This window comes from Myzus persicae, unplaced genomic scaffold (assembly GCF_001856785.1).
Source record: "Myzus persicae strain clone G006 unplaced genomic scaffold, MPER_G0061.0, whole genome shotgun sequence".
NCBI lineage: Eukaryota > Metazoa > Arthropoda > Insecta > Hemiptera > Aphididae > Myzus > Myzus persicae.
In genome coordinates this window covers 1773457-1793392 of record NW_019101568.1, presented here as the reverse complement: position 1 = coordinate 1793392, position 19936 = coordinate 1773457, and the positions used below count along the sequence as shown (strand labels likewise).

Below are 19936 nucleotides of genomic sequence, written 5' to 3'. Positions count from 1 at the left end.
ATTAACAAAAATCTATTGCTANACAATATATATTGATGGGACTTTTAAAAGCTGCCCAATACAGTTTACTCAACTGTTTACTATCCACGGAATGAAAATAATAACTACATACTATTGGTATTTTGTTTACTTTTGGACAAAGTTTCAATAATATAATATGTATAATGTATATATAGGTATATCCGAGTGGAGCGACTTTTGACGCGCGGCACAATTTTCGCTGTGTCGGGATGGTCATTTTATATTTTACTCAAAATAATCCTCGGACTCAATTCGTATACAATTAGTTTCCTAACCCCGGACTCAATTAGTATATGTCTCGTTTGTACCCGGGACTCAATTAGTATATTAATTTTTTCCCGTTCAGGTACAGGGACTCAATTAGTACACAGCGATCATGCACGTCACTATAAATTTGTCGGAAATTCATTTTCTTTTTGTTCAGATGACAACAACTGAATAACTGAGGTAGGTACTTCATAATATTATATACGGCACCTGCTGTTATACCTATCTTATATAATTCATTTTATCACACGGATTTTACCAAATATAATTCTTAAAATATCTAATTAGAGAATTTCACACAAATAACTAACGTATATGATTTCGTACCTTTTTTATCTGCACTCTGCAGTATATCAGTATATTATACATTAGTGGCGGGCGTCAACTAAACTTGAGTGGCGGGGGAATTGCCTTCCTGGCGGCGGCCAACTAGACCAGTACCAAAAATACATACACATTTAGGCATCTCATCTAATATAGACCTCAAATGTAGGTGGTTAGGTCTTGGATTTTATCATACTCGTACAGTCTTACTTATATGTTTTAAAAAATAGGGTTATTTAATTATTACGTTTGGGAAAAATTGAGTATTTCAAAAAATGAATTTTCAACAATTATGGGGGGAGGGGAGCTGCTATACTATTTATTGTGTGGAAAATCCCACCTTCACAGTGTGATGCAATTATACAATTAGAATTTAGAGCCACTCGTAGTGCTATGGTAATATACTATAATATAATAGATTAATTACATATTTAATCATTGGTAATATTATATAATAATCGCTTATTTACACTTCCCATAAAAATAACGTATTATTCCGACTTATTCGTCACTATACATTTACCTTTGCTGTATATTGACATTGTTGACGATAATTATTGGTAACATAATATTATTAATTATTATATTGTTTAAGCGTCAGTACCGCAACTACCATCTGATTTCATCATACACATTAAAAAAATATGTGTATGTAGTAAAAAAACGTGAAAATATAATATTTTTGATTACGATTTATGGCAATTTAGACAAATTGTGTATACCTTGCAATAATGCACTTTCAAACGTATAACAACTTATGACATTTCTAAAAACAAATCTGAATTTCTCATGAAGTCGACTTAAAATTTAAATTATTTGTTACTTTTTTTTAAATTTAAATTATCTCTTAAACATTCAGCAAATTTGGTATAGGTTTTTTAAATTTAAAACCTATTTTATTATATTAGATTAAAACAAATTAATTAAAAAAGTGTGTAATTTATTCTAATGTAAAGCTATCGATAAATTGTACACGGTTTTTGAATGTCTTATCACTCTTATCCAATAAATAGATCAACAGGCATGATTGCATGATGAAAAAAAAGTACATATAGGTAGATAGAGTATAACTACAGTAAAAAAAAAATTCGTCTCTAACTTTCGACACGATGACAATGACATATTGTGTGCGTGTACTTACATGTGGATGCTACACTTTATGATACATAATTATTAATTGATAGACGTGCATTGTGTCCGTATACAAGGTAATTTACTAAGACAACACAAGTGAATGTTTCCTTTATATTGCCCATAACAAACTCCTTAAAAATGGACTATTTTCGATCACATGATGTGTATGGAAGCTGCTGATGTACACATTATAAATGAAAATCCGAGGAGGGGGGCTAGGGGGAAGCCTCCTGATATCCCATTAGCCTTCCATTTTCAAAAAAAAAAAAAAAAAAAGATAACTTTAAGCCCCAGCTGAAATTTTAATGGAGTTAGCAAACTATTATCCGTTTTCACTGTTTGACACAGCAAATGTACATTCAGCGGAACTCATGTTGTGTTGTCATCTTTGATATTATAGTGGAATGATTCCCTGTTACTAAACTTAAATTTAAATTAAATAAATAAACATTAAACATATTTAAATACAACTATAAAAAATGTCTAGGTACTTACCTATAATAATTTATTATAAGTTAAAGGGATTGCAAACCAGGGGCGCGCCTAAAGTATACAAAAATACGAATTGATGGTACGAGAGGGCTCCTGCTATTTCTATAACACGCAGATGATCACCTGAACCTGCACGCATTTACATAACCGACACAAACACACTTAAAAAATTGCCTATATTTAACTCCTTATAAACACGGTTGGTTTTGAAAGTTACAGCTTGAATCTGAACATCTACACCAACAATTTGGATTCATTTCACTGGTTCCTGATCTTACTTATTTTCTGATTGGGTTTTCGTTGACGATTTATTAGTTTGCACAATGTGACACATTCTAGGCTTCATTCTGTGAAATGTATATGTCTATTATAAATAGTATTACAGTAATATAGTCTATATTTGTCAGTTCTAACAGCACATATTAGTACCTATATTAATAACCAACAAAACGTGTCTAACCTAACGGGTTGAATAATTAATATATCATTGTATGAGATTTAGTAAATCATTTACTCCATGTTCCTCGACGAGAATTTTTGCAGAGATTTCACACTATTTGTGAACACAATTAAAAACAATTTTATTTTATTTATGTATTGGGTCCTGTGGTTTTTCATTGAAATTGGTTATTTTACTTTTCCGGGAAATATAATGTATTTTATAACTTTATTATAAATATGAAATCGAAAAACTTGAAATAAATAAATATTTAATAAATAATAGGAGTGTATTGGTAACTGTGAAAATATGTGCTGGGTCCACCCGAATCTAGCCTGACCAGTAACCACTAACCACCGATTAGAAACTCTGCATATGCCCACCAAAGTGTATTCTATAAGCAATAATTTATCATTCAAACAAAAAAAATCATACTCAAAACGAATTTGTAAAGTTGTACAAATAGATTCTATAAACTTTAAATTCCCTAACAATGGGTGGTTTTCTGTTTGTCACAAAGGTTGAAATGTTGAATAAAATTCGTATATGTGTAATATGTCGGGAGGGGTGTCCAACATTTTTTTTTTAATACGGACACTGCTGAACCAACATTTTTACTTTCAAAATATGAAACTCTTGTTCTACCTACTTTTAAAAATTTCTAAGGGAGAACATGGCCCATTCATAGCTGTATCATAAAGATCAACAATCGAAATCCTAAACTGGACTCCAATAACTGGAGTAATCTATTCGACTCAGAATTGGTAGAAATTGTTACAATACAGCTTGTAGAACAGCATTTACATAGTACTTTTACCACCCACGGGCTACGCATTATTATACAGTATTAATATTGACGTATATAATGACTGAATATTTGAAAACACAATTGAGTCGATTACTTTTAACGGAAATGCGGGCTAAATCTACATACTTCGCATTAGAACAATACCATTTCATAAACATTTCTATCTGAAATGACTGCGTCACTACAATGTCCCCCCGCATACATTATCCATGTAAACATTGTAATAACTATAAATTATAATATTTAATGGTTTATATACAAAGTGATTATTTCAACACAAAAACCAGACAAACCCAATACGCAATGTTAGAATTTAAATATCCGGCGATCATATTTTTCCTTCCCAAAACGGAAAGTAAAATGCTCCGTCTTCATAATGTTTAAAGTTTCAATTGCAGGTACAAGGTGGTATATTATCCAATTATTGTATATATTCTGTATATCCAATGAACTGTATTTTTCGTAAATGGGAAAACGGAGTAATAAAAATGTGTTTATAGTCTTATACAAAATTAAACACAAAATCTGGGCACATAATGGTAGTCTTTAAATTTAATTTCTATAAATAATAAATCATAGAATTGTAAAAGAAGATTTGGTCCATCGTAAGTCAAACTTTAAATGGTCAAAATGTTGTTAAAAAGACAAAACTAGTTATAATCAGTTATCAATAATTATGACTGTTTACTAGGTATTACATTTCGAAATTTTCTTGGTATCGTGACACACTGACACAACACATTATGACTGAACACTAGCAGCTGCGTGTTGAAAAGTGTTTCATTTATCGCGCTAATAAACAAATAGCGATGCTCAACCAATCCATCAACATTCAATAGCATGCCTACTGCTTTATTATAATCGAACGACGAATAGTTTATTATGAATTTATGATACTTAGTAGAACCTATCATTATTCAAAATGATTATCATATCATCGTATTAGGTATGTTTATCGAATGTATCTAGAGTATAGGCATGGATTAGTAATAAATTATAATACATTTCACAACATTACGTGTAATTCATACAAACAAGATTAAAGGATATAATGTATACGAGAAAGGATCCCCTATAGGACTTGTAAAAAATCAGGGTAGTATAATGTATTATAGAAAATGGTTTAATTTTTTTATAGTAGAGGCGTTTACAAACATAATATAATCTAGTTAGTATTAATACAAATCTTTAATTCAACAATAGAACAAAAACAACATTTTATATTTTTATCTAGAATTTCTAGTATATTATAACTATCATTAGTATTTAGTAGGTACTTATCAAAAGATACAATAGTTATGTAGTTGAATTTTATCTGATAATATAAAACAAATAGGTATGTTTAATCTTTAGTAAGACTGAAAAACTACTGTAGACATTTTCTAGACATTCGCAAACGTCTGGATAATTATAGGAACTAAATAACCGAATTAATATCGATTTTCATAAGTATTATAAACATATAGGTATACAAAAATTATGGCTACTCAATTATAAGATGAGACGTAAGAAATGGTATTTATATATCATTATGGCGCGATGTAAATCTATATTTTACATATTTTGTGAGGTCGTAAGTTAACCATAAAAATAACATAATTTCTAATTGACGCCTTGGACTAGACTGTAACGATTGGAACCATAAAAAAATAAAGAAAAACATCACTGCTCTTAATCCGATCCTGCGTTGTCATCGTTCAATAGATTCGTACATGACTTGGCTTTGGTAGTTCTTAAAAAAACAAGTCATCATACAATTAAAAAATAATAAAAATAAAAAATCAAGAGCGTAAAACACGATGGCTTTCTATGCTATGACTTATAAGCTATAATAATAATAACATTACTGCAGCCTAAATAAAAATATTTTTGGAACAACAAATGTAAACTGTTCATTTTTAAAGTGTCTATAAATAAGGAACAAGAACCAGTTTATAAGATACTCAGAATATTATTATAACTTACATTTAGGAATAATTTTTATTTTTACGGTATTTATTACATCACTATATACACTAAACATATTTTTAAGTTTTGAATTAACTTAAACTGACGTAAAAGTGGTAAATCCACCTTTACACAAACTTCCTTGGCGAATAATTATAAACTTGCATAATATTACCTATGCAAGTCATTATATAAATATGTCTTTTTTTCATATATATCGATATAATATAATATTATTATGTAAAATTAATACCCATATAGTTTTTTATGGTATTTATTACATCACAACATTAAAAACATTTTTAATTTTTGAACTAACTTAAAGTGATGTCAAACTGGAAAGTCCTCCTTTACACAAAATTACTTGGGAAATAATTATTAACTTGCATCATTTTATGTAAGTCCTTACATAAATATGTCTTTCTTTTTCATACATATCATCGTTATTACTAATATATATTATTGTGTTAGCAATTTTAGTACGTAAAATTGTGAGTATAGTAGATAACTTTGTTAATGACTATAGTTAATGACACAATCGGAGATTACAAAATGTATGGCTTTGTGGCAAATTCGGGATTAATTTAACCAACAATGATCTGGGACCTATATACAATTTCAAAAAAACTATAAGGTTCAAAGTACCATTAAGTTTGAATATACTTAAACACAGCACACAGTGGCTTAAAAATATCTCATATAAGGATATACTAGAGACAATAATCAATGACGAAAGAAGATCAACAATGTTAGAATAAACAAGTTCCTAGCAGGGTGAAATCCAGAAATTTATCAGGGGAAAGGGGGTACTTAAAATGTATTCAACATCAACAGATACTATTCATATTTAATAACATACATTTTAATATCACCATTCTTTTGGGTAGTAGGTATGTTAGTATCGTTATAAAGAGTGGTAACCCTATTACCCCCCCCCCTGGATTCGCCACTTGTTCCTAGTGAAGTCCAATTCATAAATAAAACTTACAAGAGATATTTAAATATTTTTTCAGGCTGGCTATTTTAATAATCTTGTTATTGAAACCTCAAAATACGAAATATATGTAATTAAAAAATAAAAATACATTTTAGTGAAAATATATTCATATTATGTTGTTTTAACTTTTAGAAGTATTATATTAGTTATAGTATATAATAGATTAAACATTTTATTGACACAACTATTGAGCTATAGCCTATATTTGTATAATAATAATATGATATTAAGATATATTGCATTTTAAAAGACAATATTATAATTTATTCTATTATCTTATCCTAGTAAAAACTTAAATTATTTGAACGATTTTGAGTGTTATTTAAAAATTGACATAAAAAGAAAATTTGTAGCTTAAAAATAAACTATTTAAATATTATTTATATGCACATTATTTACCTATTTGATGCTTTAGATCTACGACAAATATGTAGAGCAATAGAACCGCTTTTAAACGACTTAAATAGTGATATAGCTTCTGAATGAGTCAAGTCGTGACAAACATTTCCATTAACTGCTAGTATTTCATCTCCTGCAATAATAAATAAGTAATTACATATTTAAATAAAAGTAGATTGAGACAACAAAGCAAAACAGTAGGTAGTAAATAATTATACGGGTTACGTATTCAGAAACGTATAGATAACCGTTGGTTGAATTACACATCACTGGTGACGCGCGGGGTGCGTCACTAATTTCACATTTGGCTAAAATGTCTGAAATTGATAGCTATAAATTAAAGCTATATTCTCTTTTTTTGGTAGATGATTTTTAAAATCCATAATTCTAGACTATTTCAAGTAAAAATATATCTGTAAAGGCAAATGTTGTTTAATTGAAGGCGTGTATAATTTTCACTTATTCGTAATATTATTTGGATACCACATAAAATATGACGTATACGGTATGCGGTGTTGGAGACTTTTTGACTTAATACAATTATGCAAATTAAACAAATTATGTAGCACTGTTATAATAATTATTTGACACTTATTATTTATCAGAACATTTTAATTAATATACTAAACGATAAATTTATATCGAGATAAATATTATGAATAGATCGTTGAATAATATTCCAATTTTTTTTTTTGTAAAAAGATACCTTGCTCATCAGAAATATAGGAATTCGTAAGATTGATTATATATACTAGAAGTAAGAACTTAAAACACGTTTGTAGAAAAAATATTTATTTACTATTTAAAAAGTTTACTTATACTTAGAAAGCTACAATATTATAGTTATAAAGTGTATAAAAATGGCTTAATTCGTTAGTACCTAACTATAATGCATTTGTTCCCTTTAAAAGTGGTGTGCCAGAAGAGAATATCAATTTATCTTATAGAGTTATATAATTGAGACCTATTGAGATCAGATTTTGTAAACATTTGTTTTTTCTATTGGTTCAATACCCTAATACGATACACAAAACTATAGGTATCTGCTATAAATTCATAAAATTCTATCAAACTTTTTTAATTTAGGTCTACAATTGGTTTCTTGTATTTTTAAATACAACGTAATATGTATACTCATTCACTACACATTTTGTTTTTAAGAATCTTCTGAACTACACTATAACGCATATACTGCCATGCATAACAAGTAATAACAAATATTAAATTCAAAGAATAATACAAAATAAGTACGTCTTAAAATTGATTTTTTTTCAAATAATTTTAGTATATTTTTAGTGCCTTATTTAGGTTATTTTGCTTTGCATATTTTAAGTATTTTTATTAGAGATTTGGTACTGCAAAATCCTAGCTCATATATTTACCAGGTTTTAATCTTCCGTCCTCCGCAGCCTGACCACTGTCCAAAATGCTTTTGATGAATATGCCCATGGCTCCTTTCGGCGAATCTTTGCCGCCGACAATTGTGAATCCCAAACCTTTTTTGCCCGGACCCTTTTCGAGCACAAACGTGTGGAACGTGCACACCGTCGACCTCGGCCGCCGCGGCAACGTGCAAAACGTCGTGCAATCCGTGCCAGCGAACTCCCCGCCACCACCATCCACACCGTCACCACCGTAACTGTCACCACTGAAGCCGCCACTGCCGTCGCCCTTAAGGTACACAGTGGACACGTTGGTATTGCTCTTGTTGGCTAATCGTGGGCGTGGAGGTGGCGTTATGTACACTAATGTTTGTCCGTTCTTGTTGTACTTTTGGACGGGCGGCGCCCCGCAGCTTCCACTGCTGTGGTCGTAGTCCACGGATGTCTCGGGCAACCTCGCCCGCGGTCGGTCGGTGGTGGAGTCCGTGGTCTGGTCCTCCGGGTCACGTCTTGTAACCAGAAGGTGTACCACGCTGCATCCGTCATTAAGTAATCGGTTGGCATCGGCCGCATCCAATCCGGCCAGGCGGCGACCATTGACATTCACTATCTGGTCGCCCACTTCCAGACTGCTGGTCCTGGGCAAAGCAAAATTATGATTGGTTAAAATAATAATTTACTGCATTACAAATAATATTATCTAGAACGGTGAGGTTAGTTCCCAAAAGTGTTTTAATTTATAGCTTTCGAGATACAAGGTAAAGGTACAGGGTGTTTTTTTGTGTATAGTCAGTACACGTGTTATATCTATATTATAGAGTAATATGTCTACTGAAGAAAACTTTAAAAATAATGTATGACAATTATTCTTCTACTGACGTCCGATGATCCTGTCTTGCCTACCCACATCTATATTAACAGCAGTATTTATAAATAAAAACTATAAACCTTCAAGTCACCACTTACGGCTTATGTGCTCGATTGTGAAACACCATTAAGAGGATGTAACACTGCCATTTGTTGTCCGTCTTACAAGTGCAGAGTAACATAGCAAATTTGCGTTCAGCAAATCGCGTGTAGCTTCGTTGTGGTTTAAAAATTAGAGTGGATCGACCTATTGTGAAACTTGATGGTTAAAACATTATCTGTGTTTGTATGTTGGTGTTTTACGATAGTTAAATTTTTTAGCAAGTTATGAGTATATAATATACAGCAAAATAAAATGCTCATGACTCACTTAAAAATTGAACTTTCATAAAAAACCAGCATACAAACACAGATTATGTTCTTACCATCAAGTTTCATAATAGGTGGATTCACTATAATTTTTAAACTAAAACGAAGCTACAAGTGATCTGCTGAGCGTAAATTTGTTATGTTACGGACTTGTAAGACGGACAACAAATGGCAGTGTTACATCCTCTTAACAAGTCCGGGAACTCCCGCCTGAGCCGTTGATCGTGAAATATTGAGAGACGTTACGTTCAAATCACTTATGTATCATAATCACACTATATGAAACCGCAATCTATTCGTAAATAAACAATTCTAATAAATATTAAATAATGAGGTATAAACAAACTACGAGATCTTCTAAATATTTCGTTGAGAAACTGATTGGGAATCACGTATTAAGAACCTATGATATGAATTTCACAAACGTTGCAAAATTTGGATGACTTCACGTATAATATATTATGCAATTATATATGGGTAATAATGTAATATTATATGTTTTAAAATAAATTATATTAATATTATATCATAAGTCATAAACTCATAACGTATACACGTTGAAAACTGGTCGTACCTAGGGCGATAACAGTACGAAAGTCAATACATGATGTACGTGTGTGCAACTTCATTAAAACGATGTTTTATTTAAGTGAAATGTCACCTGGCCATAACTATTATATTATGCCACCAAATTATCTGGGTATGTTTTCAATTCTAGCTTTGTGATTTGACTATAGTAACCATTTTTGTATCTAGATTAATAATATTGTGTAATCCATTTTTAATAACATTCCTACAGACTATAATAGGTGTCCTCGACCGAAATTTCAATAAATATATGTATAACCTTATATTTTACATATAAATTCTCAGGAGTAAAATGTTCTTGAATTTGGAAATTGTACAGTGGAACATCTATTATTATACATCACACAATAATGCTTTATCGGTGATAATAATGCCAAATCTGTTATTAAATAACATGTTGCATGGAAAATGTAATCGGTAAAAAAAAAAATTAGCTCTCAAATTTAATTTTAACCATCAGTTATTGTTAATGATCAATTTAATATAGGTATTAAAAAAAACTCTATAGATAAATATAATATAAATCAAAAAGTACACACAATTTTATACATTTGTAACCGACATTTAAAAACAAATCCTGAGATTTAAAATGAAATTTGTTCAATCACTTTTATCACCAACTTGGTTCGAATGCATTTTGATAAAATGAAACCAGAACTGAAAAGCTATACTCTAATTAAATTATGCAAATTAACTAAGCAGTAAGCATGCATTAATAATTTCCATCAAATAAAAAAGTATAAAAATAAATAAATACTAGGTCTAATCATTTTAAAGCAAACTAGATCAAATCTGTGAGAATAAAAATTGCATAAAGCTTATGGGAAATTTCTTTCTTTATAAATTGAATATATTCATCCACTTTCATTGTTAATTTACATAAATAAACTCGTTTTAAGTAGCAATCTAAAAATTTTATTTAATGTTCTAGAAATGTTTTTAATACAAAATTATTGAAAAATGGGAATGAGTACATAGTTATGTATATACATATAGAAAGGTAAAATTCTGTTTATTATCTGGCACACAGTGCTAAATAAAATTACCACTCATGTATTATCATAACTACATTATATAATTTATTTAAATATGTTAAATATTATAAAAATTTTAACGAATGTAAATGTAAGTAATCTTATAGAAATAAATTTCCAAGAATAAAAATAATCTTCAAATTATGATATATTTAATGTTATCAATTATTTCAAGTAGATACTCCTAAACTTAAGTATGGGTACCTACATTATTTTCATCATTCAGAATTATAAGGTTAATAAAATAAGAAACAAATATTATTATTTATTATTGAGTTATAGGTAAGTCTTTCAATAATTTTCAAAATAATACGTTCATGTGATAATTGTATCACATACAAATAACCATGGCAGTGATTTACCACTACCACCTGTCTAACTTTTTATAAAAAAATTCTGACAACAATTTTAACTTTAAAATGTAGGTACCTAACGTTATTATATTGATTTTACACAAAGAGAAAGTTGATAGGTCCACATATATAACATAATAAACTGTTAATTTTAATCCAACTACTTATAAAGGTAACGAGTGATAGCATTAACTATTATATATACGTCTACTCATAAAAAATATATCATTGATATATTCAAGTAATACTGACCTACTATAAAATATATATTACGTATAATATAATGTTGTTTAGTTTAAATATTTTTCAAATTATTATTTTTTTTTTCAAGACATCGTAATAAAAATAATTATAATATTCAATCGTTACATACCTAACTTTTGTTCTCAATTAACAACAATAATAAACCTCACCAAAAAATATTTATTTATTTTTATCCTATACACATTTAAATTGACACATATTTTTAATCACACGCTGTATGATAACTTCCGGTAATGATTTTTTTTTAATCATATAATTATTTTTTCATCTTGACCAAATACACAAATAATAAACCACAATAATAATATGATAGGGCTATTGGGCAGCTGTAATTCACAAAATAATAATATATTTCTGTTTATATGTATATTTACCGATCAGCCACTCCTCCTGACACAATATTGACGACCACATAGCCGAAACTGTTCTCCGACCGTATTTCTTTAATCCGAACACCTAGAACCTGTTCTGGATTATCCCTATTCAATTGGACCACTCTGTATTCCTTATTTTTATTGGCTCTCGGTTGTAGAGTGTTCGATGATTGATTATTGTTATCAGGCAGTAAACTAAATGCATAATGTCGCTTTATGCCATACTGAGAAGCGCTCCTAAAACAGTAATCTTGTGTACCATTTTCTGTGTTTCCATTGACAGTATCGATCGGTGGATCATTTAGTAGTATGCCACTGTCATCGTCTTCCGGTGTACAGGTCGTTTTTTCTGCCGCCGTTTCTGCTATTCTCTTCCGAAATTCGTCCAAGCCGGGTAACGCACCGTAAGAAAAACTTCTTAACTTGACCTGCATAAAATTAGTAAATTCAAGCGTAAAAAGTATTTTAAACAATTGACATTCTAAAGTGCAATACAAAATTATACGTGGATTATAAGTTACATCAAAAATACGAAATACATTGCTATACTTAACTATATAACTGGTAAATTTAAGTATACGTTTTACTCCATATATACACTAATTGTACAATAAGTATACAAATTAATTTTATCATTTTAAATTTAATTGAACTATGATCAAATGACATATTGTATTATTATTTATTACATATTATGGAGCCATATTAAAATGAATGATCAATATTATTATTACTAACCTTATTTATTTTGTTTTCACCTGAACTCGATTCTTCGGTCTCGGTTGATTTATTGGTTTTGCTAGAAGAGTTCTTATAAAATTTGGCTAAAAATCTATGAGTAGATGATTTTAAATATCTTTCTGAAATAGCCTTCAATCTACCAGATATTGTTGAATTATCATCATCCTCATCATCAGCAACATCGACGTCATCACGACGAACGCCAACTGTGCAAATATTGTCCTCTTGATAGTTTTTATTCGTTGTATTAGGTTTGAAATGTGTAAGACCTGTATGTTTCACTTGGTCTAACAGAGGATTTCGTTTTTCTTTGGTTTGCTTGTTACGTGCACTTTGCATCACAATTGTTCGGTTTCGGACATTGTAACAATTTATGTCTTGATTATACTCGGACCTCTCTAATCTTAATGGAGAGGCGTCTACAAAAAAAAAAAATATACAAATATAAATTAGTATAAATCATCATTTTTGGAATTTCATAAAACTACTACTACTTTTAAATTAATTCACTAATATAATTAAATTTACTTAAAAGTTAACACCTATATAGTTTTTTTTAAATTGTTTCTTTTTCCCATGTTTCAATAATAAAACATAATATTATTTTTAGTACCACACATTTGTTCGTAATCAGTAATAGTATTTTAAAATGTTAAAATAAATCTTCAGATTTCCAAAAGTTTTTCATTTTTTTTTTTAGGTACACCTTGGTAAATCATGATAATAATCAGAGTAATATAGAACCTAAAATAGTAAAAAATGTATTTTTATTGAAAAAAAAACGAATAGTGGATATAATTGCTAATATTTAAGATGTATTCATTATGTATCAAATAATAATAGTATACGATAAATAGATGTTTTCGTGAACCGACTTTCAGTACTTAATATACCACGATTTCACAAATTAAAATGTTGATTTTTAGAGTTTCTATTATGAAAACTTTTATCCTTGAAATACTATGATGTTTAAATTTAACACAATAAATTGACATAAAAATAAAAATTGTTGGCATTTAACTTAATTACAAAGAACCTAAATTTTTAATTATTTATGAATAGTTTATTCGCAATTTATAATTTAAACTTGGATAAAAGCCACTAATGATATTATAGGTGTATGAAATAAATCCGGAGAAATTTTAATTTCTGAATTGATTTTTATATGAAAATAATAATAATAATAATAAAATAATCGTTGGATCTGCTGTACTTTAATAATGTATAATCATGTATAGAATAAGTTTATAGAAAGTTGTTTAACAAACCCTATTTAAATGTGATATCCAACATGAAAAATTTGTTTAATCCAAATAACGTCATTTTTTTATTTAGCAATTCATTTTAAGATTTTAAAAAAATTTTAAACTCTAGCCTTTTAAGCTTTCTATCTTAGTGTCTTCATTAGTATTTAATTATTATCCATTGTATAGATTGTAATTGTTTTCTATTATTATTATTTATTTTTCAAAAATATAATATACCTCACTTAACATGTTCATGTGGGATAAATAAAACATTAATTCAATTGACTACATAATTTATTATTTTATGTGTCTTGAACTCTTTGTACAAAAACTCTTTTTATTCAAAATCAAGCAAGTACAAATGTATAAATATAGTAAAATATATACGTATATAAAAACATGAACATTATTCTGAAAATATATAATCTAACTGCACCACGAGGTACGAATAGATGCATTGATATTGTACAAATGATTAATTATTTGAAGTATGACATAAGTATATGATCCATTTCTTGAAATATAGTTGGGTAAGAAAAAAAAATTAACCTGACCTAGGTTAAACGTATGCAGAATTCTTCCATCGCTGGTCATTTGAGGTCAAAATAGTGAAATAAAAACTTGGTTTGATCGAAACCCGCATTCCAATCGGATGCCGAATACTACATTCCCCTAATGGGCGTGACGTCATGCAAGTGCGGCATGCATAATAATAATACTAATAATTGTGACATTTTATTATTTTAATAATATTAAAACATTTAAATTAGGAATGAATTATTTAAAACAAAATCAAAATCGTATAAAGCTATATATTTTCATCGCTTATTTCCATCGACACTTTAAAAATCAAATGTAATACGAGTCCCTATAAGAACTAAAAAATGTATAGAATTCTTTGGAATTTAATTTGAGTGGTCAGTATGCGATTCAAATTTCAAAAGTTATGAACAAAAATTCATATTTACAAGAATTTTGAGTTAACAGAAAATGTAATTATTTAAAACTCAAGAATGGAAATAATCTAAAGGAAATATATTTTTATTCTTACCGAGTGTCATCAACTATGTTAATAAGTTTACCTCATTGTATCACTTAATACCGTAACCAAAATTTAAATATTGTGGAACACAAAAAAATGTTTCCAGCATACAAAAAGCACTATTTATGTTTTACTTTTGTACAATGTAGAAAAGAAGCCTTTTAAAAACTAGTGGCTTAGTTTACTAACTAGTAAGCTAACCTTATATAGTTATTAGTTGTTCGTACTTTGTTTTATGCTTCAGATTATTACACATCAAGAATACTTTTTAGAATAGAAAATGTTTCAGTTAATATTCTGTACAAAAAGGAAATTCGTTCTAATAATTAAATCTAAGTATTGTTATCAAGAGGTTCTTGTTTTTAATTCCGTAAAAAAGAAAAAAATAATATAGCTGTACTAAAATTACCTAAACTATAATTATAATACCTACTTATACAATCATGAATATTTTAATTTTTTTTATCATTAATAGGTAATACATTTATTTTATTAGATTACTTAAAGTTAATTATCTCATAAATCAATAAAATATATAGGTTATACCTAATAAATACAAAAAAAAAACACAAATCAGTATAAAACCAATAGTTAGCTAGATGTTATCTAAAATATTTGTTTTTATCAATAAATTCAATTATCAATATCAATAATCAATTATAGTTACCTATTATTCAAGCTAAATATTTCGGTTGTAACATGAATGACATAAAAAAAATATCAAGAACCGATTTAAATTGTAAATTGTATTTAATTATTCTGAATCAAATTGTTTGAATAAAAAAATAAAACAATTCGAAACTTGTTGATTAAAATAATATTATACATAATATTAAAAAAAAAAATATTATATTGTAACATAGTATTCGATATTGTTATCTCTACGATGGGTATGTGAATCGCATACCTACACTTAATCATATTATTATCACCGACGGGTCGGGACGTCCGGCTGCTTGCTATCTGAGATATAAAATATTAGACAACTATAAATAAAACTCTTTTAGTATAGGCGAATAATTTTTGTTGTCGAAGCCTTAATTAAAATGGTAAAAAAAACATTAAAAACACATTAATATATTTATTAATATGTTTACGTGATAAATGGCATCATCCCCTTTGAGTTGTAAAGGAAAAAAATGTTACATAACTATAAAATTCTGATGTCAAATATTTCTTAATCGTATGAAGTATGGTAAATAATTATCGTTATCAATAAATTATCAAAAGTCCATATGGTATATCAGTATGCAATATAATTTAGAATATATTGACTTTCAATCGTATGTTCTTTTAGAGGTCTACCATTGAGTATTGAGTATTGGCTCATAAGTTATTAAACAATAGCTTTATTATATTATAGCCATATTTTTTTGGATATCAATCTTTATGTGTATGCAGGTATATCGTGTATATAATATATTAAATCATAAGCACTGCTGTTGAAATCTCTGTGTACTGACGTAGGCGCTTCTCCGCTCGTGTATATGGATGTCGAAATATATGACCTGATTCTCACGAACGTTCGGGGTTATATTATACATATATATAAATTAAGTATACCTACTCATAATAAATGATAAAACTATTTGTAGCTACTAACCTTAAAAATTCATTTATTACTCAAAATATGTTAAAGTCCAAATATTTATGATTGTGAACTAGGAATAGGTGGATATAGAAATTAATGCTTGTATTGTATAAAACTAAATTATCATACACTACTAAGTTGTTCCTTCAAATGATTGATAGCAAGATCTGAAGAAAAAGTGCAATTTGAGAAGAAACTTATAAGATTAAATGCCGTCTAATAACCACGATGAAAGATATTGAAAATGTTGTTTTTGTGTACGTGTTATCGGTTTCGACTATCAGATAATCAAAATCCAAAATTCTGCCCAGAATATAATAATACGAGTATAGTTGATTCCGACGTGTTCATCGTAATATTCTACTCGTTTATTTATTCGGTCAGGATTGTACTGCATGTGTGGTATTAAATTTACAAATATATATAACTAGATTATATATTATAATATATCTATAAAATGCATAGATCTATTTGAAACGATGAAGTATCATGAATTACAAACGTATTTTAAAATATTAATTCAAGTATTAATAGAATATAACATCCTACAATAATTGAATAATAATGTATTGTTTATTTTATGTTATATCCACGACTCATGAGTTATTAGCTATTTGTGAAATGAAATATTTTTAAAATCACATCAAAATATTATTAACGGCTATGGCCCATGAATCAAGATGTTATGTTATAGTAATTTATATAACATTCTTAGGTACATTATACCTATTTCTATACGTATTGAAACAATTCTGTTATGTTATAACAAACATGTACCTAATAGATTTAGGTAATTAGATAGGTAAAACGTCATAGGCGGAAATCGGGGGAGGGGGGAGTCTTAGAAGGACTTAGCCTTCTCCAAAAGTCCAACAGCTATTATGAAGGGGAAAAGCCCCTTACTATTTAGATTATTTTGAAAAATAGTAGCCCCCAATAATATCAATCAATTTCGGCCTATGTACCTACACCGTGCATATATACAAATCACGACAGTAAATTAACAGCTAACTAGGTACATAACATACTAATAAATGTATAGGTACAAATAAATATAATATATGTATAGTATATAATATGTACCTAATCTAGACCTCCTAGGTCCTGGTGGTAAGTTGTAATATCTCTCAGCCGAATAATCAGGATCACCCGAATCGTAGTTTCGAATCGGCGAGAGACTAAGCAACCGTGGTGCTGCATCTTCCGTGTTTTTCTGAAACCACTTCATGCTCCTCGATTTTACCATTAACTAAAACAAAAACATTATATTTTTATTTACTACGAATTTATTAAAACGAAAAACAAAAATGTCCTTAATTAAGCGCAGTATATAAATGTATAAATGAATATTATTATTTTAAGCAAACAGCCCATCAATACAATTCGGATTCAAAATTCAATTATTCACGTAAAACCACAGTGCAACTGAACTATTATTATTGTCGATTTACTTTTTTCATGCGTACTTAGTAATAACAGGTTTTGTCTGCGTAATCGTAAACGTGAATCCACGTTCATTTATACTCACTAAAGGCCTAAAATGTTCATGAAAATGGTGCGTTATTTGAACAAATGGTAATTCGTTTACTCTTCATGTGCAACATAATTGTGTATATAGTGGGTGTATACTGTATAATACAAACGCATGTTGCTTAATTCCTTTACAGTGCAGTTTAATAAATATATATATATTAAATATTTGAAACCGCGGTCTATAGAATTCATAATTACGACTATATAAGATTAAATATATTAACATAGAATATAATAATCAATAGAATTAAAAAAACTGATGATCAATTATTTGCGAAAATGCCACATTTCAAAAGTATCTATAATATAATCGTTATTAACTATAATATATTAAGTTATTTTCAATAAAATACTTTAACTAATCCACGGAACTCAAAATGTCAACACTATAGATACTTTGGTACGTATAAGTTAATGAATATGAATAATTTTAAAGATAATTCATAATATGGTATGCAGATTGTAGGTAACTCCTTTTTTGACACCATGCATGTACAAAAATATTGAAATAATCGACAAATATAGTATTCCTTCGAAAATAATAATAGTCGTTCATCTTAATACAATTATATTCACATACTACATAGTACATAGCAGTAGCGTAGTCACGGAGAGAACCAATCGGCCAGGCCCCCTCCTCCTGTTGGCTGTATTATTTTGGACAATGAACGTTTGGGCACACTAACCTAAAGGCCAACAAAGGCCTACAAACAGAAAAAACGTTTGGGCACTTAGAATAAAAGCTATTTTATAATTTTGGCTCTTAAATCAGATAACGTTCGGGTAAACATTACCAGAGTACCAGACCACGTCTGGGTACACATAATATTATTATATGAGTCATGCGTGATCTATGGTTTATACTCTATAGTTCTATATAATAGCGACTATTACTATACTTAATAGTCAACTTAATTGTAACGAAGCTCGATACTTCATCTCTAAAAGAGTTTCTTAAACTGTGTTCCGTGGAGGTCACTTCAGGGTTTCTCGAAACTTGTGGTTTTTTTTCAAAATTTTAAATTTTAAATTTTAACACATTATTATAACTTTTATTGTAAATAATCCGAACATAAAATGACGCATTTAAAGTATTGAAACAAAGTAGTGGTTCTGATTGTCGAAGTGTAATAACTTATTGTTAAAAGATCGATATAAAAAAGCTAAAAAAAAATTGGGGTTCCACGGAGAAAGTGCACATCTAAAAGGGTTCTATAAATAAAAAATTTTAAAAAACGCTAAATTATAATATTTTGATTATTATATGATTATTATCGCAGTACACGCGAAGAATATATACGTAATACACCTACGCGTACTGTCATCGACTATAATCTGTATTACACCTGCATCAATATAATTTATAACTGTACAGTTTCTTTATACATTCATTCACTCAGTATCTCAGTTTGGTCCATTTTTCTAAACTGAACAGTACGAATCATGAATGTGGACACTACTGAAGATTTTGAAAAATGTGTACATACCTACACGTATTGGTACCTAAACGTGGTATTATTTTTAAAAATATGATGTACCCAAACATTGTATTTATTTTTGTTGAAGCCTGCAAAATTGTAAAAAAAACTACTTGACTTAAATAAACGTATTTAACAAAAACTTTTTCTAAAATTAGATTAACAAATTTTCCATTTTAAATGTCTAACTAATTTTTATTATACAATGTATTACTTTTTATTTTTAATATTAAAAACAAACAAAA

The 19936-nt window shown here is 28.6% G+C and overlaps 1 protein-coding gene across 2 annotated transcripts in view; it reads right to left on the bottom strand.

The window, feature by feature from the left end:
* Positions 1 to 4654: 4654 nt before the first annotated feature.
* LOC111029566 (PDZ domain-containing protein 2-like) overlaps positions 4655 to 19936 on the bottom strand; it is a 36770-nt gene continuing 21488 nt past the window's right edge. For both annotated transcript variants that reach the window (XM_022308606.1, XM_022308607.1), the window contains 6 exons: positions 17764 to 17929; positions 12798 to 13219; positions 12060 to 12487; positions 8211 to 8848; positions 6829 to 6961; positions 4655 to 5217 (listed from right to left, as the gene is read on the bottom strand). In XM_022308606.1, coding sequence (XP_022164298.1) covers positions 5157 to 5217; positions 6829 to 6961; positions 8211 to 8848; positions 12060 to 12487; positions 12798 to 13219; positions 17764 to 17929 — 1848 coding nt within the window. In that variant the 3' untranslated portion in view covers positions 4655 to 5156. The remainder of the gene's footprint in view (positions 5218 to 6828; positions 6962 to 8210; positions 8849 to 12059; positions 12488 to 12797; positions 13220 to 17763; positions 17930 to 19936) is intronic.